We start from the raw sequence: 24,066 nt of genomic DNA, 5'->3' as shown, positions 1-24,066 counted from the left end.
TTAATCGACGCCACAAGCCCATTACGCTCGGTTAAAACAATTAGCATCTGCACATTGCGTGGGGGAAGCATTGTCATCTCAGGCGAGAAAGGGGCATCACGCTGGGATATAAATGCCTTGTGTGTGTGATCGAGCCAATGCTTCCCATTCGAATCAATGGAGCTGAGCGCCATATGAGGCAGATGTGCGGGTAGGATCTATGGAATAGTTTATATAGGGGAGGAAATCTGCTGAAACAGAGGAGGATTTAAACAACCAAGCCCTGTTTTCCCTTTCAGTCAGTGTGGTCAGAGCATTTTCAAGTGGGGGTGGACATGTGCATACACATAAACACTCACCTCTTCAAGCCACTTACTTCAGCCAGATAGTAGCCAGCTCCTCCTAACCCCTATTAGTGGCTCAGTCAAACGATCCATCCATTCCCATTGAGCGTGGACCACATGGAAGGCCCATTTCTACCCTGTTGTGCCGAAATGAAGGCGACGCGGCCCGCTTGACAGGGTAATTACTTTTAATGAAATAATACGGCCATTGTAGACAGCAATTAAAAGTCGCTCTCACTCCACTCATTAGAGGAACTTACAGTTTACTTTCATTCCTCTGTTTTCTAATGATCCGAAGGCAGGCCTTTAAATCGAAAGGCTGGAGCATGTTAACCCCCGGGGAACGGCCCCTTAGGTCCTGTTGACTGTGGGAGCACACAAACAAAGACAGAGAAAGAGAGGAATATAAAAAGGAGAGAAAGGTTTATTCACGTCTGATCCGCCGTTATCTGCTCAGTTGAGTTTTCCCCAGGTGATCAGGAAGGTGGAGGAGGTTCCATATCTCAACTTCAAAATCTAATCTGATGCTTTTTTTGTGGGAGTTTACGGTAAAACAAACAGCAGAGCTGCTCCTATGTAATCAAAGATCCCGTCTTTTTTACTGTGATCTCATTTCAAATTGTATCGCAATACAAAAGCGCATTCAAGCAGCGGCCACTGTTTCTCTTTTTAAAGTACGCCAAGCCAGCTTCAAGAACTGTTTGCCGAGCTAACAAATGCAAATTGACCACAATTTCTTCACAAAAGTAACATTTCCATATTGCCTTAATGGTTTTTTCTTTCTCCAGCCTTCCTTCTCATGAATTCGCTGTCGGCGAGGCTTTTCTAACTCCATCTCCCCTTTTCTCTTTCTCTTTTCTCTCCGCAGCAATTTGGAAAGATTTTAGATGTGGAGATTATCTTTAATGAGCGAGGATCCAAGGTAAGTGAACTAGAACACCAGCTGCTTCATTACCATGTACTTCTTCTGTTTCCTAATGATGGCATTAGTGCAGTGTGTACATTGGCGGAGGGTAGTGGTCCCTAAGCCTGGTCCTGGAGAGCCGCATCCCACCATGCCTCTCCGTCTCCCTCCCTCCCTCTTGTTTTTGTTGTTGCAGCTCTAACCCAAGTTGTGAATCATTAGCCCTGTCAATCAATTCATTATTGAGCTGTTTCACAATTCACTTAATCCAGCAGCAGACTGCAGGTCCTGAAGCTTATGGAATTGAAACGCCTTGTTTAGGGAGTGGGTGTTTGAAGCCTGGGTGTTGCGCCTACATTATTCAGGGTTTTCTCATTTTGTTTTTTACATATACTGTAATTCAGGATAGGAGCAACGTTCTCTGGGGTGTTTTGCAAATAAATGCTAGTTAAGCTAAAAGAAAAATTCCAAGGCTAATCCTACTTCCAGCTCAAGCTTTGGACAAACAGGACCTCACGTGCTTGCTGTGTGGAAGCTTTCACACATTTAATTAATGCCCACACACAAGCTAATTTAATATGATTTTTTAAGTAGCCAGTTAAAGGACAAGCTCATGAAAAGACCACAAGCAGCAACGTGTCAGTCCATCTCTTCGGCTCTAAGTCCAATTGTTCCCATTGAAGCTGTAAGTCTTTCAAATTGGGTCACAGATATACAGAAAAAAAACATAATGGCTTAGAATGTTCCAAAAACCGCTGGGAACTGTAGTTTTAACTAACTTATGGCATAGTAAGAAACAGTGCTGCTGTTGAGGCCTTTTTCTGCAGCGGATTAATCCACATTTGTTCCTCCAGTGTAAATTTCCACCAACATGACGGCCCACTATATATATGAAATTGTCAATTATGCTACACTGTGAGTTTCTGATGGGACCTTTATGTGTGATTTTAAACAACAATGGCACAGGGGAATAGCATTTAACAGACTTGACTGCACAGAAAATGCTGTGGCTTTGGTCTTTTTATGGAATTAAGCAAGAATACAGAATATATAGACAGCCCAATCCTTTAAAGTCATGGAAATATTCAATAAAAAATGTATTTCTTGTAATTTTAATCTTGATTATGTCAAAAAGTCTGAACGCCTGAAGCAATAACTCCAACAACCCAGCAGTGGCGTAGCCAAAGCGCCGCATTGTGCTGCAGTATCAGTCTCCTAACCACCTACCATGGACAGGTGAAGCCCGCGGTGGTGCGAACAGCCGAGTGCTACTCATCCAGCTGTTCATTTAATAGAGTGCACTAAGCTCCACAGCTTTCCATTCATAAAGGAGACAGGATCCCTGGCTGGGTGTCGAGGCATGAATACTATTGATTCCCATTCATACCTGGGAGTAGTTTGGGCCAGTACACAGGCATGCAGGGAGCCTGGAAGCCACCGCACTCAGCCCCCTCTGCCAGACAAGATTGAGCACCGGATAAACCTGCCTCCTCCGCCGTAACAAGCATTTATTGTTTGTGCCCTACAAAGCCATTACCCATGATGCTTCTCTCTCTCCCCGCACCCTGTGTGCTATATAATGAACCTACCAAGCCATTAATAAACAATCTATTTCCTATGAAGCTTTGGCAATTTGCATTCAATATGTTTGTCTCCTTTGAAAAATGCAGGCTCCACTCGCCCCTCTTGTAAGCTAATTATTTGTGTGGGGAAAAAAAAAAAAATGGAGGGGGTACCAGTCGGGTGAATGTCCAAAGGATTAATTTTGCCCTCAATTCCTTTTTTGAATTTATTTCTTTATCTCTCTTCCCCCCGAGGACAGGTCTTGTGTTATTTATGCTGGAAATAGCAACCTCTGAGATCCTGTGTATGCAGACGAGATCACGCTGTTCGCCATCTCTCACATGTATTACATCCTCAACCAATTATCAGGCAGTGCCGGCCATGCTCCCCCCACCCCGACCCACCCCTGCCCATACCTCTATAAGTATATATAGAAACCAAAGGAATGGGAATTGGCCGGCATATCTTAATGCTGCTGCTACTGTAGAGCTCAGGTCCAGTGTCCCAGTCCACATAACTCAAGGAAGTGACAAACCCCCCCCCCCCCCCCCCAGGGAAGAAGGGAGGGGGGAGGATTTTATTTTGGGGGGGATAGAAATGCTAGGTATATTTTGGTCAGGGTGTAAAGTCAATATCTTTAACACAGATGGATTGCGGCGACACCATTCACTTTTTTGCACGTGTCATTTTCATAAAGAACGTATCAGAGCGGTGAGTTACAAATAGTCAAAGATCGGGTTAACATCTCCCCCAAGGATTCATTCACTCCTTCTCCCATTCTTCAAAGGGGGCTCGTTTGAGCACCCGTGCTGCCAATAAATGTGTGTAGATAATTATACGACTATTATGGCAGCTAACATGGCGTTTTGCATCCTCTGCCTCCTGACATTCACCCGTGGCACCGGTGCCGTGCCGTTTAATTGGGTAAAGCAGGCAGGTTTGTTGGTGCTGTTGTGCAGGGTCATGTCACCGTTATCCTCTCCTCCTCGGATCTCTCTGTTTGCTGTTTCCTGACGCCTCACTAACTTACTCTAATTAATCTGGCTGCTTACAACTCGACCCTTCCGCTGCTGCTGCTGCTGCTGCTGCTACTCTTCTTACCTCTCTTTTTCCTTCTCTTTCCCCTTCCCTTTTTTTCTGTGTCCATCCTTTCCTACTCTCCTTTTCTCTATCCTAACATGGCGCTCTCAGGGCTTTGGGTTTGTAACTTTCGAAACAAGCACAGATGCCGATCGTGCACGGGAGAAACTAAACGGTACAATCGTAGAGGGACGCAAAATAGAGGTGCTTTCCCTTTTTCCCTCCCCTCTTTTAACCTTCATTTTCTACTTCCTGCCTGCTGCCTTCTAAACTTACCCATGAAGCCATTCATTAGCATGTGGATGCCGTGTGTACGTGTGTGGATATGTGCATCCCTGTGTGCCTGGAAACATGCATGCATAATGGTGCATATAACTGAGGAGAATGCGGGGTCCATACCTGGACACGTTGTCCATCATTACCTGGAAATGCAGAATGAAAGCATGCCATCATCCTCTGGGTTCCTGTCAAATCTGAGAAGCCTTGTCACCATCGTTTACTGTTGCCTGCTCTTATTCTGCTCTTGTTGACGCCGAGCCTAGCCCCCCTCCTACTTCAGTCATTCTCATCAGGTCAATAGAAGAAAATCCAAACACTGTCTGTGTTTTTTCTTTTGGGTTCCATTTGTTTATCGAACCAATTACTGAATTTAAAAGTTATTTTGTATTCATACCTGTGGGTAATTGGTGCATGCTTTCCCCCAATTGACAATAACTTTGTAAGGAATGATGAATAAATTCATGCACGGGTGAACCAAACTCACACCAAAGTGTTATTTTGTATATCTTTTTATGAATTTGTCTTGGTATGCTGCTTGCTTTTTGCCCGCGCTCGATATATAGAGGTAGTGGATGTGAAGGTGGGTGATAACAGTGTGTGTTGCTTTGAACAGGTGAACAACGCAACAGCAAGAGTGATGACAAACAAAAAAGTGGCCAACCCTTACACGAATGGTAAGCTCAAGACAGTATCGGAAAACTTTAAAATAATCACGTTTTTTCAATCTCATTTTCAGTTGAGTTTACTTTTTTTCGTTCACCAGGCTGGAAGCTGAATCCAGTGGTGGGAGCTGTCTACGGTCCTGAACTGTATGCCGGTAAGAGACCTTACAGCGTGTGCAGCTTTGAATTTTGAGTGTTTTCTTTCCCTCCCTCTCCAGCCTCACATGCCACACCGTACCTGAGGCCACTTTCAGCCACAGCCAATCCCGATCTGACCCCTGAATTTCCACAATCAGGCTCATCCTGCACCTACTGAACATGAAATTCCCCTCAAATCAAAGTGAATCTGAGAGCATGGCAGATAAGCAGAGGATGATCCAAGCCTCTCTGAGTGGCTGAGGGAGCCTGAGCCATTGTTTGCGGCGTGTGCAACTGTAAAGCTGAAAAAAAAATGATTTCAAGAGCAGGCGCCCCTGCAACTGTTATCAGATTGTGGAGGCTGCTGCTGTGGATGGATTTGCCAAGTGCGCCAGATTGACTTTTACAGAGCTAACCGAATAAGGGAGATTGAGTGAGCGATATTGTTGGCACCTACCCTGTCGAAGGCCGCTATTCCTTCTGCTCTCCGTAATGGAGGAATGAGATGAGCTCAGTGGGGTTTTCCCTATCTCTCTCTGCCTCGACATGCCAGCTTTATTGCTGTATGTTATATGAACCCTTTGCATTTTAATGAGGGGGAAATGGTACTATTTCATTTGGAAGAAGTGCTGAGCACATCGCGCCACTTTAACGGCTTTCCTTTCTGCTCATTAGACTAAAATCTGTTCATTCCCCGGACAGCTTTACGGCGAACCTCTAAATAACTGTCCATGACAGAAAGCAGTCATCTATCATTTTTATTTCATCCCCAACCCCTCACCCCCTCCGTGCATCCTCCCCTGCCTCCTCCTTCCCCCCTTACACTCCCTCGGTTTCGACATCTTCCCCTGATAATTATTCACACACATAAACACACACACATCCCTTTGAGGGTGCTCAAACAGGTAGAAATTTATCTAAATTACACATGTGGACATTAAGTAACTTACGTAAACATCTCACTGACCTATATGCTCACAACACTGCCCCCCTTTTTTTCCACGCAGACCAAAGCATTCCAGCATACAGAAATAGATAACCTATGTAGAACACAGACACTAATACATGTCCCCGCTTCCGTGCACACTTTCTTCGTTTTGCACCCACACACACTCACGCACACACACACACACTTCCCAAATCATCTCATAAATCAGAGGGAGTGTGGTCCACCACTCCAGGCAGGGGAAGCAGGAGGGGTTGGGTGATTTATTGGCTGCTAATTTTTCAAGTCGTCTTGACATGGCACTGGAGTTTGCCAAGCCTAAACGACAACATATGCTTGCCAGCTGGGAAGATGGGATACATAAATAAGAGATACATTTTTGAAACAAACCCGCCCTAATGAGCAGCAAAAGGCCGCTTTAGCTCTGAAAAAAAACGGATCATGCTTTTTTGACTACTTCCCACCTTAGGAAAATCATAGGAGTCAGGACATACTCCAGAATCATCATAGCTACAGTTAATATACTTTTGGTGGGAGTAAAATGGGATATAAAGGCGATTAATCACTGTTTATCAGTCCTCATTTCTGTGCGGGAGATCAGTGAAATTGGGAGCCATAAATCCTGGCTCGGTGACAGCACACTTCGTCTCCATTCGTCCTGGCGCTACAGGTTTATTGTCCTCAAAACCCATTCAGGAGAATGACGGATGGGAGCCTCACGCCGGCTCCCCGCTCTTAACCTCTTCCAGGGTAGATTGGCTCCTCCTACTGATGGAGAAGTGGGGGGTGGGGAGTATTTGGTCGCGTACAGGCATGCATTGGAAACCCAGTCATAGTCCATATCCTCTGTTACCACAAAAAAAACAAAACCTGGAAGACTGGAAAAAGGAGCAGGGTGATTGGATTCCCGGTCAAATGGAGGTATTGGTAATAAAAACACGGCAGTGGCACAATCCAGGATCTGTGCTCACCTCTGTCCTCCTTTTTACTGTGCACTGATCTGGAAAGCTTTTTGTAGAACAAACCCCAGATTTAGACCTGCGCTACCTCCTATACATATAGGTACATCCAGACACAGCAACGGCCATCTGGCTGCCACTTCCATGGTCCTTTTAATTTGCTTTATGGCATCTGTGCATCTTAACAGTTAAAATGATGCATACAGTGATTGGGTCTGAAGCTAAAACTAGCACAAAAACGAACAGGAAGTGTGTTTACATAATGTTTAAAGTCATGCATATTAGTATCTTCATGTTTATCCATGTGCATTTGTTTTGTACACATGCATAGAAGCAGATTTGTAGGCATAAAATCACTTTTAATTGGAAATTATTTTCTTTATTCAACATTTATTTAAGAAAATACAATTGCTAACAATAATAATAATCAAAAAATGTAAAAAAAAACATTCAGAGGCAGATCTGCATGCGATACAGTTTGCACTGTTTAGCTCGTTTGACAACAATTGGCCGACTTTCCTGGATTGTTCCTCGCGTTGGATGTTTTCAGCACCATGGACAGCTGCCACTTAACAATCCCTTCATATGGCCAGTTCCCCTCAGGCTTACAGAGAGGGACTCTCCTCTGCAGCTGATTCCTAAGGAGACGAGTAGCTTTTCACAGTTTCTGCTACTAAGGTGGAGCTTTCTCGAGTACTCGTGTAAAGCTAGCAGCTGTATAAATGACAGAAAAGAAAGGCTAATTGCTTATTATAAGTAGACAGATCCCTTCATTGTTGGAGTGTACGTTAGGGGGATAATTAAGCTCCAGACTCTTGATTAGATTAAGCTGTTTTGGGTCCCCAGTGCGTGGATTAAGTGCTCGTTGCCCGATGTATTTGAGCAGGAAGTATTAGAGAGATCAACCTTGTGGAAAATCTGATCTTTCTTTATGGGAGCCGGTTATGACCCCATCATTGGCACAGAGCTGGATTACCTCAGGTCCAACTGGCTCTGCAGGTATTGAGCTTCTCCCAGGTTGACACATATGACATATGAGGTGCAGCGTGACCCCGGTGCCCTCCAGCGCATAACTCATATTTTCTCCATTCCCCCCTCCTTCCCCTCCCTTCCCTGAAAAAGGTGTTTGACTTTGGTGGCTAGACCAGGTTTGTGCTCTCATACACCGTGGCTGTTGTTGCTTTTCACGGGCTTACCAAGGTGTGACAGTGCCTTTGATTTATGGGTTATTATTGAAGCAGTGTAGCCTATCGCCAACTCATTATAAGTTTACATTCACATACATCACCGCATGCATATTGCATACAAATTTCCAAAAAAGAATGGTTTGGACTTGCTGGGGCCTAGGTGTAGTAGCGATTTGTTTGGAAGAGAGGGGAAAAAAACACCTCGGAAACTATCAAAGAGGATTGTTTTTGCCCTTTAGCAAACCGCACTCAGATGTCCGCTGCTACAAAAAAAAGAGACTAATTTAAATGTCAAGGTCAGCATTATAAATCACTTGGGGGGGAAAGGGGGCACCCTGCGAGTCCAGGCTAGTCTATTGGTACGCTGGCCGCAAACACAAGTGTGTTGCACCTTAGTGTTTGCGTTGAAGTGTGGGGGGAGGGTGTGTGGGTGGGTGTTACCTGGCCAAATGAGATGCAGAGTTTGAATATGTGTGCAGACCCACTAATGGTGCGTGATGTTAATGGCAGAAGACATTAAACCTGGCTCTCTGTGTTTTTAAAAGCAACGCTAATCTGTCTCCCTGTCAGCTTTATTGAAGCAGCAGGGCTGGGGTGTACATCGTTCATTAGGCTGTTCACTGGCCTTGTCCACCTGCAGGGTTACACTCCGCGCACAGCACGGCAACGCCCGCCCGTAACTCCCTGCACGCCACCAATTCTAAACCAGCCACCAAGGATCTTCATTGCATCTTCGTCTGCCATTGCGAGGGACTGCCTGCTGTCTCCTTGGTGGTGGCAGGTTCATCTAACACACATTGGAAACATGTTATTAACCTGTGCTAGTCACCCCAACTGAGCAACCCCCCCAACACACCAACAAGGCCAGACCAAGAGCTCCCTTTCACATGTCTGAATGAAAAGTGCTCTCTGATGAATTCATGGAAAACATGTCATGGAAATGAATAAAGAATAATAACGTGAGGGGAGGGTGATGAGAGGTCGTCACTGGGGATGACGAATAATGGGGATGACTGTGTTGTGATGGACTAGGGAAGGGGGAAGGGAGGGTAAAGAACCGAGGGAAGGGGGGATGTGAGGGAATTTTCGATTGCTGGAAGGGAGGAGGCCAACTTAATCATGTCTGGAGATGGCTGTGTTTGTATGCACCTTCATCGCTTGTAATCAGACAGCCACTGGACTGATTGAAGGTTAAGTAGAGAGCAAAGGATCACAATCGCCTGTCCTCTAATCTGTGGCCGCGGGCATTTCGCTGCATCATCGCACCAACCCTTGCTGAAGCCCTTTACCCACAACCCCTACTCACTCACTGGTACCCGTCAGCAGAGGACATATGTGGCCTTGTGATTGGCCAAAGATGGTCCCAGATGGGTTTCGGATGGGGTCATGCTGAGGTTTGGGTCTTGGCTGTCCAGCCCATCTGCTCCACTTTCCCTTGGGGAAGGTTCTGAACATCTAGTCAGGTTGTTCAACAACCTTCCATTCAACTGTAGCCAAAAACCTAGAAACGCCCTCTACCTCTCCCCCGTCCACCCTCCCACGGTTCTCCCCGCTGCTCGCCCATTGTGTGGAAACTAAGCAAAAGCTGTGGTGCGAAACTAGTGGTATTGCATCCATTACCTGCCTATGCTTCAAGGCTGCCCCTCGCCAGGCACCAGGAAAGGATGCGTACAGCAAATGTGGATCCTTGCTGAGTACGGCACAAAGCAGCGAGCTGGGAAAGGGGAGAGTGCTCGATGAGGCGCACCTAGAAAAGATTAAATCTATTGTTTCCTTGTCTTCCCGATAATGCATTCTGTCATAGGCAAAGCAGTGCCACACGTCTCTCTCTAATGTATTCTGTCATAAAGTAAGCAATGCCAAGCGGAGGATGTTCTCTGAAAGTCATTTTCTCTCCCTTTTCCGTAGTAACAGGGTTTCCCTACCCTGCCACAGGCGCTACCGTGGCCTATAGGGGTGCCCACTTGCGAGGTCGGGGGCGGGCCGTCTACAACACGTTCCGCACAGCTCCACCACCACCACCCATCCCAGCTTACGGAGCGTGAGTATTGAATCTCTCACCTGCATGCTAAAAACAACAATGAGCCATTCAGACAGTGCTTAGTGTTGTAGTCGTGTTGCTGCTGTAGGACATGTGTGTTGGAGATTTTCATGCTCCAATTATGTTTGAATGCTGGAGTCTTACATACTGAATGTGTGCGTGCTAGTCATAAATTCACATTTCAAATAGGAAACATTTTTGTGATTATGTCAAAGGAACATGTACTTTACCCTCCACAAGCGTTTGTTAGTGTCATCATTTGTTTTTCTTCCTAGTTTTAGTCATTCAATATGAGAAATACATTATAGTTCTTTAAAGAGGACATGTTATGCTCATTTTTAGTTTCATATTAATATTTTGAGCCTCCAGTGTGATATGTCTCCATGCTTTAATGTTCAAAACAGTCTTTATTTTTCTCATACTGCCTGTGCTGCAGCATCACTTTTCACCCTCTGTCTGAAACCAGAGCCCAGTCTGCACTGATGGGTTATTTTGCCGGCCCCTTAGCCTATCACGAACAATGTGTTGGAGCGCTAGCCAATAGAAGTCTTACGTAGTGATGTCATGTTACAAAAATGGAGGATTTAAATTGAGGCGTTTCAGGCAAGGGGGAGGAACTTTGAGATTAAAGCCTTTGCAGAGCATTTATACACTAACCTATATGACACAATACAGGAAAGAAAACAACCCAAAATCTTAATAGGGCCTCTTTTATGTTGTTAAATAACAACACTGGTTGCTAGGTGTTGCTTCCCTTTAATCAGTTACTCCCCTGTATGTTTTTCTCCTCTGTAATTCTCCCTCAAAGGGGTTGTACTCCTTCGGGGGGTAAAATCATTGTTGCTATCTAGGTATGTTCATCCCTTAACTCTGCCCGTCCTTATGTTTGTACGCTGTCTATTGACAAAAGAGAAGCTAACAAAGCCACAGGGAGAGCTGCAGAGAGCCCAGATAGCACATTACTGGGCAGATCTCACTGGACTGTGACCAGGGTCTATGCTGATCTCCCGGCTTTGTGCAGCCGCTGCCTCACACTCACCTCTTATCAGCAGTGGTCTGTGTGGCCGTGGGAGAGGTCTGACGGGGGCCGGCCGAGGGCATAGTATAGCTGTCTATCTGTGATTAGATCAGGATCCGTCTTACTTGCAGGGAGAGACTCACTGTCCAAGCAGGGACTAGAAAAATCCCACGTGCCCCTTTTTTCCCCCTCCCTCCCACTCCAGGGCTACTGATGGCAGCTGGTTGATTTATATAGCGGAGTGATGGAGCTCCTTCGCTGCATTCTTTTGTCCTCCCCTCCTCTCCCTACCACCTCCCAACAACACTGCAGCAACTGGAAAGACAAACAATTTTACCAGAGCAGAAAATTGGACGGGGGATGTCAAACGGTTGCACTTTTTCCTTTAATGTGTCATTCATTATTTGTGGTTCAGCACACTGAAGCTGCAAAGAACTGACCCCACGGACCCTCAAATGGTGGAAATAGGTGTAGGCGCCAACTAATGCTCCTTGTTTTCTTTTATTTCACAGGGTGGTGTACCAAGATGGCTTCTATGGTGCAGAGATCTATGTAAGTACAGTTTGCTCTTCCTCCTGCCTGCTACGATGAAACAGAAGTAAAGCAGACAAAAAGCCCAGCCCTGGAGACAAAAACGTGATCTCCTCAGCCCCCAGCGTTCCCCCAGCCTCGCTGCCAAGCCGGCGTCGATTAGGCTTCTGTCTGCTGTGCCAAGAAACCCAACAACAAAATTTAAAACCCCCTCAGCTCCTCCCTCCTCTCCCTCTCCTCTCCCTTCCTATGATCTCAGACTTTGGCAAAGAGGCAGAACCGGGGCTCAGTGTCCCGTGTCAAGTCAGGTCATTTCTTACTTTGGATTTGTCTGCGTTTTTTGAGGCGGCTCGTCTCACGCAACCTCTCTACTCTTCTCGCTCCTTCCTCTCTTCCGTGTTGTGTTCACTCCGATGGGTTTGGACGGGATATCCCTGCCATGCCCCAGGGGGTCTTGCGCAGGCCCTGAGAGTAGCCGGTTTCCTCCCAGCCATCACCATGTGGGAGATAAGAGGAGCGGCAGCAGATAAAGGGATTAGCCGTCCCTCTGAATCTGTCTGTGCAGGCAGGGTCATATCAGGGTTGGCCCTGCTGCACGTCGCCCTTGACAGTGTAAAGCGTGGACACTGCAGAGATAATGCTGAAATTACCACGCTGCCCCACTTTGACATTCGTCCAAACGTTTGCGGGCGGATGTAATTTGTCCCTTTTATTCTACCACTTTTTTTCGTCTACCAAGATAGCGAAATGACACTGGGGCAGCAGCGGTGACAGTTGCCTCTCACTTTCGCCCGGTGTCTGGGGGTGGGATGCTGAACCCCGGTGATATATCACTTACACACCGGCCCACATGATAGGACTGTATTTCACTGCTTTTTATTGTAGCGACATCCACCTCCATAGACGAGACACGGGCTGTGCTCTGAGTGATATTGTTTGCCTCTCACACTCATTCAGCCACCTCCAGCTAAGTCCTGCACCCAGATGTCCCCTGACCAAGGCCCCGGCCAGGTCGCTCCATCACTCAACCCGTCACGCCAGACCCTGGTGCTTTACTGCCATTAGTTTTGGCACTGGCCGCTGCACTGCTTCAGAGTGCGCGTGGAGGCCTCGAGTGACCAAGAGGAAGCCGTCCCTCAGCCCCTCAGTGTCCTCCACAATCATTCAGTGGACACTGTCCTGCTGTCAAAACCAGCAAGCTCATTTGTCCAGGCTTCCTTTTTCTGAAATAAATTACTCGCTGACATTAGCAGAAACTGGTATAAATATACTCTACATACATCGCATGTGCTTATACATATGCATGCATGCACCTCAATGTGGAAGCACATACATACATGAATGCACAAACACACACTCGGCACGACAAAATAACAAATGTGCTGCACTGTTGTGTGCAGGATTTGACAATGTGGGAGAGTGATTTATTGGTCCGTGTTTGTTCAGGCTGTTGCTGTAATCAGCGCAGTCCCAAGGCATGGCTGTCCCACAGGAAGTCATCTGCCTCCAGTGCTGTGACTTCCTGTGCCTGCGGAGGAGGGAGCCACTCGCTGCACCTGACCTGATTTTTTTCACGTGCATCTGCAACCACTGCACCACTGCCTCCCTGCACCACTCTCCGTCGGACGTCTCCCCCCCTTAAGTTTTAAAAATGAATGAAAACATGCATTATTAAGAGCCACCTATCCACGGTATGGACGCAGATGGGCACACACTCCATCGGCACTAATAGAAAAACAGTGGGAGAACAACTTCATTTCTCAAAGAGAGTAATAGCAGCACTCCACAATGAGGTCTTTAATTCCTTCCCCCCTCTGGCAAATGAATACAGCGGTCCTGACTCCCCAACGGTCCGGCCGTCTCCTGCCTTCTTACCTCATTTGCGAGCCGGGGGGTCGTGTATAGGTAAAAGGGTCTCTTCAATAATGCAGCAACGGCGCTTCCTCAATCTAAAATATTTGGTTCACGTGGCCTCTTGTTATGCTGTAGCTGACAACGACTGACCCCCCTCCAATCCGCTGCCTCTCATTCATCCTGTTTGCCACCACTTGCCTCACACATCAAACAGCGCCCTCTGGTGTCCAACGTTGCACATGCACGCAAACACACTGCGGTGACATTTAAGGCAATATGTGTATGAATCGTTGTTTCCGTTTGTGTCTGTGAGATCTACCCTTTTCCCCGTGCGTGTTTAATTATTGATTAACACTTTGCTATGTTTACAGGGAGGATATGCAGCATACAGATTTGCCCAGCCCACCACCACCGCTGCTTACAGTGACAGGTGAGAATCCCTTCATCCATTCTTTATGTACCATAAGATACCATGAGGGTTGGGGTGGAATTGTAAAATCGGCTTTTCCTAACCACTACTCTTTAACCTCGTGGGAAAAAATCCATGTGGTTACGGAAATATGATTGGAGACGTCATCAAGACTTCATCAGGACTTCATCAGGACTTGCTCTATGGTTTTGTGACTTGCAGGCTTTTTGACAGTAAAAAATATATTATTCATTACCAAGTCTGGAGTTTAAAGAAATAAATACAATTTTGCAAAAATGCATAAGTTGTTAGGCCTACACCTCTACATCTGAGTTAGTCAAGCATGTTGAAAAAGTGTTGAAGAATTGTATCCTCAGGTAAAGGAGATGATAAAGGTAGTATTAAACCTCCTTTACTTATCATCTGGAAAAACTAAACACTTCCCATCGTGGGAGTGGTCGGAGAGAAACTCCCTCTGAGGGAACACATGGATTTTACCCTTTGCAGACCATTTACATGCAGTAAAACCTATATAACACACTACAGGAAAGGGAAAACACAAAAATAATAACAGGCCCCTTTAAGGTTTTGATTGGTTCAGTTAAACAGAGATCCTACAGCAGCCCCCCCCCCCATATTATCTGAAGATCCCAAATGTATTGCTCTATGTTGAGTTTAGAGTTAAATTATAGACACTCTGCCCCGTGTTCGACAAGCTCTTTTTGTTAATGTGAACTTCAATTTAAAGCAACAAGTTGATCCTGCAGGCTGTCAAATAGAGGAAATTACCGACTGGAGTAGAAACAGATGAGAGAAAGATTGAAGGAAACCGAGTGCGCCGCGGAACACACTTCATCACAAAATAAGTGTTGGGAATGCAGCAGAATAATATCGAACAATGTAGAAGTAGCAGAGAGTGGATTTTTGTTTCAAGCAATTACAGTGTTTCCCTCCAAAAAGAAACAAAGATGGAGAATTTGTGTGATGAATGAGCTTCAATTGCACTTTTATAATATTCTATGGAGGTTATTCCGCGTTATGTTGGCTCCCCCCACCTCTCCAGTTATCTATTAGGCAAACCGTCATATCCTTTTTAGCTTGGAGCTAAAGAACACACAAAAAAAAGGACTAACCTTGTTGGACTGGATGAGAAAAGCAGTGATATATGTTGTGACTCTGTGCTTGTGATGGGAGAGTGGGTATATCACTGCGGTATTTATGAATGGCCTCAGGTCTGCAGAGGGGAGGTGGAGAGACAGAGAGCGGGGGAGAGATGGACCGGTAGAAGCTCTATCACTTCTGAGCGATGTCACTCTGGTTCAGGTGTGCTCCGTTTGAGGAGGCGTCGCTGATTCATTTCGGCCCCTGAAAGCCGTTGTCAGCCGGGGATGTGGGCTGGTTTGGGAATCTAATCTGGGAAGGATTGAGCATGTCACTTGTGATAACGTACACCCTGCCTGAGAGCCTGAAGATCATATCGATAATGTAAGATTTATCAAGCCTCGCCGCGGCTCGAATTATGAGCAGCCGTGCTCGGCAAGAGCAGAAATTGGACAGCGGATTTCTTTTTTTTCTCTCTCAGAGTGATTTAATTCCTGTTTTTCTTGCCTCTGAGATTTAAAGTAATTCGCCCTCAACTTAATTGTTTTGTTTGTTTACTTTTGAATAAGCGGTCATGCCCATTGGATCAATAGGGGTTTGTTGCTATTGTTTACGTTATCAGACTTAACCATAGACAATCATAAAAAGAGGTCACCAGGATTGAGGAAGGCGTGTGAAACCCCCTGCAAAATATGAAACATTAAATCTGGAAAGCCTGCAGCAGTGCTCACGGGCTGCACGAGCAAAGCCCTTTAAGTACCTCTACAGTTCATAGCAGTGGGCCTGATACATCAAAGAGGCCTAGTGAGTAGCCAGTGACATTGTGGAGACCCTGCCGGCCTCCATAAGGCTCTGTGGAGGCTCTGCGACCTTGTGCAGGGTGGTTTGACCTGCCAGGCGTCAGCAGTGCCACTCTGGTGAGAGTCATTTTGTAGATATATTAGCCTTAGAGGGCCTGTGGGGTTCAGTGCTCACTGAAGATAAGAGGACCACAGAGACTCCCTCTGACCATCTCATGGCGCCGGCCTCCTCCCCAAGGAGCCGATGCAGCCTTTCTGATTTCACGTCCTGCTCACTGACCTTGGGTGCTGCCGGACGTAAATGGACCGAGCCATATTTAGATCTTATATAAGTCAACGTAGCTCATGCGAGAGGCATGAGCAGCTGTATGTCTTGTTGTTTCCTTTAGGAGAATTTCCTCTACTCTCTCTCCACTCTATTTTATTCCTGGTTGAGTTGGTGCCCTCAGTCCTTGGCTGGGTGTGCCTTATCTGCTCCGTGCAGACCCTCATTTGCAAGCAGGCATTGAGGGGAGAAAAAAAACCGGAGGAAAGTAAATAGAGGAATATGTGAAGTCGAATAAATAAATAAATGAGGCAGACACATCTTGTCCTGTCTCAGAAGGAAATTGGAAGGATTAGTTCCAAACCAGCAACAATGAAAAGACAGGGGCGTGAGCCCAGTGTGCAGCCTGGGTAAACAAGAACAGGGTGAGAGACCAAGCCCCGCAGCAGCCGCTGTGCCTCCTTCTCTTACTTTTTTTCTCTCCGTCTCCCTCTCTCCCTGCTCATTACCTATTCCTTGCACCTAATCAAGATGACAATGAAAAGACAAGTATAATTCAGCCACCTTTGAACTCCCCTTTTTGAACCACCTTGTATAATGCAGGAAACCCAGGAGGCCGGGGAGGGAAATAATTGATTGTGCTAGAGACTTGAAAGAGTTGACTCGAGGGCTCGAGCATTAAACAAGCATGCATAAATGTTCCGCTCTCCTCGTCAATGATAGATCAATGACTGTCTTCTTCTGTGCCTTCTGTTGTGCAGCTATGGCAGAGTCTATGCAACGGCAGACCCCTACCACCACACGATTGGCCCCGCAGCCACATACAGTGTGGGGACTATGGTAAGTCTTTGAGGCCGCCACCTGTTTTCTGCATGCACCCTGTCTGAAACATCACGACACCAGCTAGCACACACACACACCCACACACCCACACACACACCCACTCACACACACACACACACAAACGACTCCAAAAATAAAGACCAGAGACATCAATTGATTTTTGTCACGCTATCTGGCACGCCCTAGTGGAGCTGAGCGGTAAGGCATGTGGAAATAGGCTCAGACACTTAAGATACTGTTTGCCATGCCACCCCATGCAATATTAACTTGACATGTGTTCCTGAAATGAGAATGAGTGCTAATTGCAGTGTGTTTTCCAAACACAAACTTTGCATCTTAACATGACTACATTTCCCAGCATTCTGTTCATCCTACACACCTCACTACAGAGTGAGCTGCATCATCTTTTTTACTTTCCATTCAGTCCAACCAAACTTGAAGGGATGAAGTTGAATTGTTAATGCCTGTTTTTAGCTAGCTTTTGCAGCTACTGTAACATCAAAGATGAAAAGTGATGATAAATAAAAGAGCGGGGTCTTTTTTTAAACAGAGAGAGTTTTTATTTTTTGTTTTGATGATGAGGAGGGGATGGGACCGGGCTCACAAAACCAAACCTAGAGATTAAGGACCTTCAAACGCATGCAGCAGTCTGCCGTGGGACATAAAACAGAGAGCGAGACGGGGGGAGGGAGTTGTCTCGCCCTCCCCCTCGTCCCCATAAGCTTGATCCGAGGCGTGCTCTCAGTTTGAGAAATGACTCAAATTTACAATTCCGGCATGCATGCGATTTTTCAATAACATGAAAATAAAAAAAGTGCGTACAGTTCCCCGGTGCAGCTGCTAGCTAAAAGCTTTCATTAATTAAGACATTTCTTTTTCCTCTTCATTTACTTAATTTTTAAAAAATGTGCTTGAATGTTTTTTATTCTTTCTTCTTTTTCCTCCAAACTTCCTTCCATTTCTCTGACACTTTGATCGTTTCCTTTCAACCAAAGTAGAAGATTTTGGCCAACTAAAAATACCTCATGTTGTGTGTGTTAGGAGATCAGGGAGCTAACACAGACTCGAGGGGATGGCTTGTTTTGGTGTTGAACAAATGGCAGGGCTGCTGGGAGACAGGCTGTGCTGTGAGGGCTGACATCCAATAAACTCATGGGCCGAGGAGAAATAAGCAGTTTGGTTCTTAATTCTTTAATCATGTTTGATTAATGGTTCTCCAGCAGAGAGGAGTCATTTTTGCATTTTTAAGCTATACAATAATTAGTTCCTCTGAGATTAAGTTTTGAGATTCTCTTTCCTCACTTGCAGCGTGCAGAAGCATCTCGTATGGATGAAAGTTTCGCACCAGAGAGAGGACTCCCCGAAATTAGGCAAAATTAGCCTTTGAAGACATTCAGTAGCCTTTGGAGTTTGTCTGAATTCCTAATTGCAGCAGAGCCACAGGAAGATGAGAGGAGGGTGTGTGTGTGTGTGTGTGTGTGTGTGTGTGTGTGTGTGTGTGTGTGTGTGTGTGTGTGTGTGTGTGTGTGTGTGTGTGTGTGTGTGTGTGCAAGCATGTGCAGGTGTGCATGCATAGGCCCACTCGCATGTGTGCTTGCCCTAGATATCTTGAGCATGGTGCTAAATCTAAGGGCTAATATCCTGTGGAGGTTCACCCAATCCAGGAAGGTGCAGGCACCTCAGCTAGACTTGAAAAGGAGCCGTGATTAAACCTCTGAACTTATTCTGCTTGGGTTGGGTCTCTGGTATTGTTACAGCCTGAAAAGGAATGTTTCTTCCTAAGTAGAAAACACAATATTTTATAATTCCCTTAAGTAATTAATTTAAGAAATTAAAATGCTAAGTCCAAGCAATTCTTTTAAGAAAGTGCTCTTTTTTGCACTTCCCAAATGAAACGCCATGTCCACCACTGCATCCTAAATAGTAATGACCCTGTTCCTAACACACACTCCAATTATTGGCTTAAAATGTTCAACCCCACTAATGATCGTGCCCGTACGGGAAGTCGTAATTCCGACATATATGAATAACTTTCATGGAAAAAGGAAGGAAATTTGTGGTGAAAAAGAGAAACGGACTAAAGCTGTCGACTGAATACTGATTGGTACTTTTTCATCTTTGATGTTGCAGGCTAGCCTATACAGAGGAGGGTACAGTCGCTTCACTCCCTACTAAAAGAAAGAAAAAGAAAAGACAGAGACATTACCGCAACAAACAAACAAAACAAAACAAAAAAACGATCTTTAAAAAAAAATCACAAAACAAGCAAACGCCCGGTCCTTGGTGGAGAGCTAAATCAAACTAAAAGCTTCCAGGTCCCCATGCTGAGCCCCTCCCCCTGAGACCCTCTCAAGCTGATATTTCTACAACAACCTATTTGATGTCATCATTGGTCTGCTCTTGTTTTGTATTCATTTTGTGCTTTTGGTTTTGTTTTGGAAAGTTTTTTTATGCACATGTGCATTATCTCGATTGCTGTATATGGGTGCTGTGTCACCATAACCAATGTGAGCCTACTGCAGCACGCATGATGCATGCTCAGAGGTGTGAGTATATGCAGCCGCTGTCATCTGACTAAGAATATACTGGGGCATTTCTTTTTTATGATACATGCATGATAAACATGAAACATAGCAGGTGTTATCGGGTCCACGCTGATCCAATTCCAATATTAACCTTCCATTAAAGACAGAGAGCTTGTTGTACACGCTGACTCACATGCCTCGGTAATTCTTAGCTCGAAGACGGCACTGCTCTGACTGCTTTTGTTTTTCCTTTAAACGTTGGAGTGTCCTACTGTTGTGCACTTGCAGTGGAGCCTTACATGCTCTACTATGTGGTCTGACAGCATGCAGAGTAAGGGGCCCGAAGGTCAGATTTCTGTCTCACAATGCTAACACTTTGGCCCAGTCTTCTGCAAATCATTCGATGTTTCTATGCAAAAAGAACAGTTAAAATGTGGAGTTGAGCATTTGTTTTTCCACCAGCAGCCTCGGTTTGCCTCTCCCCTTTTAAGTAGTTGGCAGTGATATTTTTTAACATTAAATAGGGATTTACATGAATTGATTGCTATTTTATATACTACACCCATATCTCACTGTTATTAGACCCATATACACTCAAGTAACAGCAATATTTCACTGATATTACACATTAAAGCATCCCGTTACACCCATGTTACACCATTATTACGCCCATAATACAATCTTATTATACCCATTTTACACTGTTATTACATTTACATTACACTGTTATTAGAAACATATTACACCCATGTAACCAATATTAAACTGTTAAAACACCCATTTTACACATACACACAGCCAGTCAGATAACTATCCCCAGGATACAGCAACCATTTAAAGGTTAAAAAACTCACAGGAAAGATTGCAAGTGAACACACACAAAGTCGACCTTGTGCTTCAGCAGAACAAAATTCCCCTTTTCATCACAACCTACTTGTTAAACGGAAACATATTTTTTTACACAGGCTTTCTTGAAATATGTAAAAAGTTTTTTTTTCAGACTATGAAGCTTCTCAAGAATTTGCGGGAGGAATTATAAAAGTGTTTTCACTGGCTTAATTGGAGAATTGCCTATTTGATGTTGCTATTCAAACATATGAATCAGTATTAAAATAAAGTTAGAATGATTTCCATCTTTTGATCTAAGTCAAAGGAACTTTTTTTTTTGTGAATCATTAGTGCTGGATTATATAAGAAGGCGTTTTAAATATCTTACTCACATAAAATGGCATATGGATATTGATGGGCAGAATTGGCAGATACATTAAGATGAATTCCAATCTCAGTAGCTTGCAAATAGGATTTATGAGACAGATTACTGCAATTAATCAATTAACTGGTAAATCCATCCTAAGAAAATTAACATTATGGATCCAATTTTATCTTTTTATCTTTTTGATCTGCATCACTTTAATTTGGGATTTCTGTGTGAACACTACAAGAAAATTTAGGACGTCGGCTTATTTTTTTCCAAAATGTAATTGCTAAATAGTTGCATATGAACATGATTTGCTGAAGACTTGGCCACTCTATCACTAACACACCACGGCAGATTATAAATTGTATTAAAGGTGCACTGTATTGTCACAAACACAGTAGTACGCAGTAATGACACAGCACCGAGGCGGCTGAACCAGACAGAGGGCTGTTCTGCATAGAGTCTCTTTCTTAAGCATTGCACAAAATGTTTTACCTCAGGATAAACTAACTGATCACACACTAGAACACAGTGCTACACACTCCTCAGCAGGCAGGATAGTTTAATTTCTAACACAACCAGCAGGTTTGTCCTCTCTGCAACACGGCTTTCTATACCAGATGATTTTATGTTTAAGCAGAGACCCTAAAAGAGGACGATAAAAAACGACTGTACCATTGTTCTTTATTAAAGCTACTGTATTATATATATGTAGACATATACTGTATAACTAAGTTTACAATGCATACTCACACGTACAGTACGATATATTCTAAAAGCACCCAGGAGACGTGATGTAAATGTGTGTAGAGTGCAGCTCGCCTCTTAGTCCACATACAGTGGTTGCATTGGCTTCTATTACAACTGTGTGCTACGTGAGGTGGATTGAAAATAAAACTCTCTGTGTAGCTGTTAGCGGTTCAAGATTTCAGTGCAGCTAGGAATACAACTCAAAGCAATTGCTGATAGTATTTTATTTATATGTACTCACAAAAGTGTTTGTGGTCTCAGAAAAGAAAAAAAAAATCAGTTTGTTGCACTTTTGTTTTTCTAAATTTTACGAGATGTTACATATTTATAAAAGTATCATATACAGCTAGTTATGTCTAGTCGAGATATTAAAACGATATGTTGTATATTAAGAAAAAGAGAAAATGAACCCATAATCTCATGACAAAAATCTTGACGTGGGTAAACAACTGTCGTTCTTCCTTTTATATGCTAGTACGTACGCACCATTTGGGGTTTTTATATGAGTCAAAACAAACTTTGAGTATTATTTTTAACCAAATAGGAGAAGTGGTTTGTGCATTTATAAGAGTTTCTAGTGTAAACTCTGCAGCAGAGTACATGTGTGGGAGTTTGGTTAGTGACCACTATTAGGAAGCTAGAATGGACTGAAATAGATTGTGGTTTTCTGATGTGAATGTGTGTGCCTATGTGCTCTATATATATAAACATATGCATTAGAATGTGTGTGTGCGACCGTGTTTGGGATAAGAGAGAAAGGGGAAGTGAATGGAAGTTTGCTAATATATTGTAGTTAGGAGACAGTTTTACATGACCTCACTCTTAATCCCTGTAATAACATCACAATTGCCTCTAAAATATCAGAATCAACCAAGGATTTTTAACATTAGATAGTCATAGAGAAAAATGTGGCCACGTTGTAGACATTTATTCTGTATTTACTCTGTGGGAGGACGCTCATTAGCACGCTATGCTAGCAGCCATTACTTTGTAGCAGTAGCCAGTTTAAGTTGCTGTGGCATTATTTGAATATTTATATATTCATTAATTCAAATGAATGCTAACAAAAACTTCATTATACCAAACATGATGGTAGAATGTATCACAGTATTAGACGATTGACTGAAAGCATTCAAATTATATACATGTATCTATGTTATATTGACATGCGCTTATTCTCGCCCGAAAACGTAGTTTATTCAATCTACTCTCTAGGAGTAGTTTGTAAAAGTACACAAAAATACAGGAGAATTCATAAAATTCAAGATGGCCGACTTCCAGGTGGGTGGGGCCTTGTTGTACCATGGAGTTTCTTTATGGAGCACATTCAGCTGGACGTATGTGCCACATTTCGTGTCACTTGGACTTACGTGAGAAAGGTATGGCCCTTCAAAAATCTAAGATAATGTTTAGTCGACCCATATTAATTGTTTTAAAATATGGTTTGTTTTTCCTCGACAAACAGATGTATTGTTTGAGCTACCACTCTTCCTTTTGAATATAGCATGACCTTTGACATGCAATTAATCTGATAAGAATTGGAATTTTTCCAATCTACACTTCAGGAGTTGTTGTTGGATGTTTTAATATACAGGAAAAACTAAATGGCTGACTTTAAAGGGGCGGGGCTAATGAAAGTCAACTGTAAATATTATTCTACTGCGCTGTTATTACAGGGACACGTTCAAGTATTGTCATCTAGAATCTGCTCCTATCAGTGTGCACGGGTTTGTCAACAGTTTACAGAAGAAGTTGAAATTAGCACTGTCTATCTGTCAGCTTATCAAGGCTTAAATGTTAAAGACAAAACATGTAAATAACTGGTCGTCGGTATTATAGAGGTCTGAGCCGTTAAGTTCTGCAACTTCTAAGTAATTTAAATGTGAATTTTGAAAACAGACACTTTGATATTTTCTCAGTTTTGTTTGCTTTCATTGTATTCCATAACCAGCCTAATATGCAACCAGACCTCTTTGATCCAAGCATCTGTTCGTATTTATTGAGAAACGTTTACATATCAGCGGAAAAAGACTCTTTATCCATCATTTATATTTAATACAAGTATTTAATAAGCCCTGATAAGCTGGCAGGTGCATTTATTAGTTAAAAAAGATTTGTACAAAAGAGAACCAAGCAAAAAAGGTACAGTACTGTAAATACATTTAAATGTATATACATACACACTATATCGCAAATCTCTGAGTAACTGTTTTATATGTATTCCTATATAAAGTGGGGTCATCTGTGTATTTTCAATTCAGCTGTTCTTGAATTGTATGTAATTTCTATAATGAGAATATATTGTCTGAAAGGTGTAAAGTAATTTTCTTTTGGATCCATTTCATAGTATACTATTATGACATTTTCTCTTCTTTCATGGATTATTTTTGTTGTCAATATGTGACATATAAGTAACCTCTGATTGTTTTCAGTGTCAGAATAAAGCAGTTATAAGAACATTATGTCTGCCTTCACACATGGATGTTGTTGATGCTGTTGTAAGGATTTTATCCTAATCTGGATTTTTGCATTATGTGTGCATCTTATCTGTTTGTCTAAAGCATTTACTCACTGAGCCCTGGTGGTGTCTGGCCTTTCAGATGGTTGCAAATAGTGACTGTTGCTACGGTGGCGAACAGAGTTTAACACAATGTGACTCAGACTAACTCATAATTGTCAACTCTATTAAA

The 24,066-nt window shown here is 43.7% G+C and overlaps 1 protein-coding gene across 2 annotated transcripts in view; it reads left to right on the top strand.

Moving 5' to 3' along the window:
- Window positions 1-23,818, top strand: part of LOC134878571 (RNA binding protein fox-1 homolog 3-like) — a 393,703-nt gene extending 369,885 nt beyond the window's left edge. The window contains exons 9-17 of one of the 2 annotated variants that reach the window (XM_063904677.1): window positions 1,192-1,245; window positions 3,982-4,074; window positions 4,763-4,823; window positions 4,913-4,966; window positions 9,950-10,082; window positions 11,613-11,652; window positions 13,857-13,915; window positions 16,822-16,900; window positions 19,034-23,818. In XM_063904677.1, coding sequence (XP_063760747.1) covers window positions 1,192-1,245; window positions 3,982-4,074; window positions 4,763-4,823; window positions 4,913-4,966; window positions 9,950-10,082; window positions 11,613-11,652; window positions 13,857-13,915; window positions 16,822-16,900; window positions 19,034-19,078 — 618 coding nt within the window. In that variant the 3' untranslated portion in view covers window positions 19,079-23,818. The remainder of the gene's footprint in view (window positions 1-1,191; window positions 1,246-3,981; window positions 4,075-4,762; window positions 4,824-4,912; window positions 4,967-9,949; window positions 10,083-11,612; window positions 11,653-13,856; window positions 13,916-16,821; window positions 16,901-19,033) is intronic. The other variant, XM_063904678.1, reaches the window with a different exon arrangement.
- The last annotated feature ends 248 nt before the right edge of the window (window positions 23,819-24,066 follow it).

This window comes from Eleginops maclovinus, chromosome 16, assembly GCF_036324505.1.
Source record: "Eleginops maclovinus isolate JMC-PN-2008 ecotype Puerto Natales chromosome 16, JC_Emac_rtc_rv5, whole genome shotgun sequence".
In the NCBI taxonomy this organism is placed as follows: Eukaryota; Metazoa; Chordata; class Actinopteri; order Perciformes; family Eleginopidae; genus Eleginops; species Eleginops maclovinus.
Note: the sequence above shows the minus strand (reverse complement) of the source record. Positions and strands in the feature narration are given on the sequence as shown.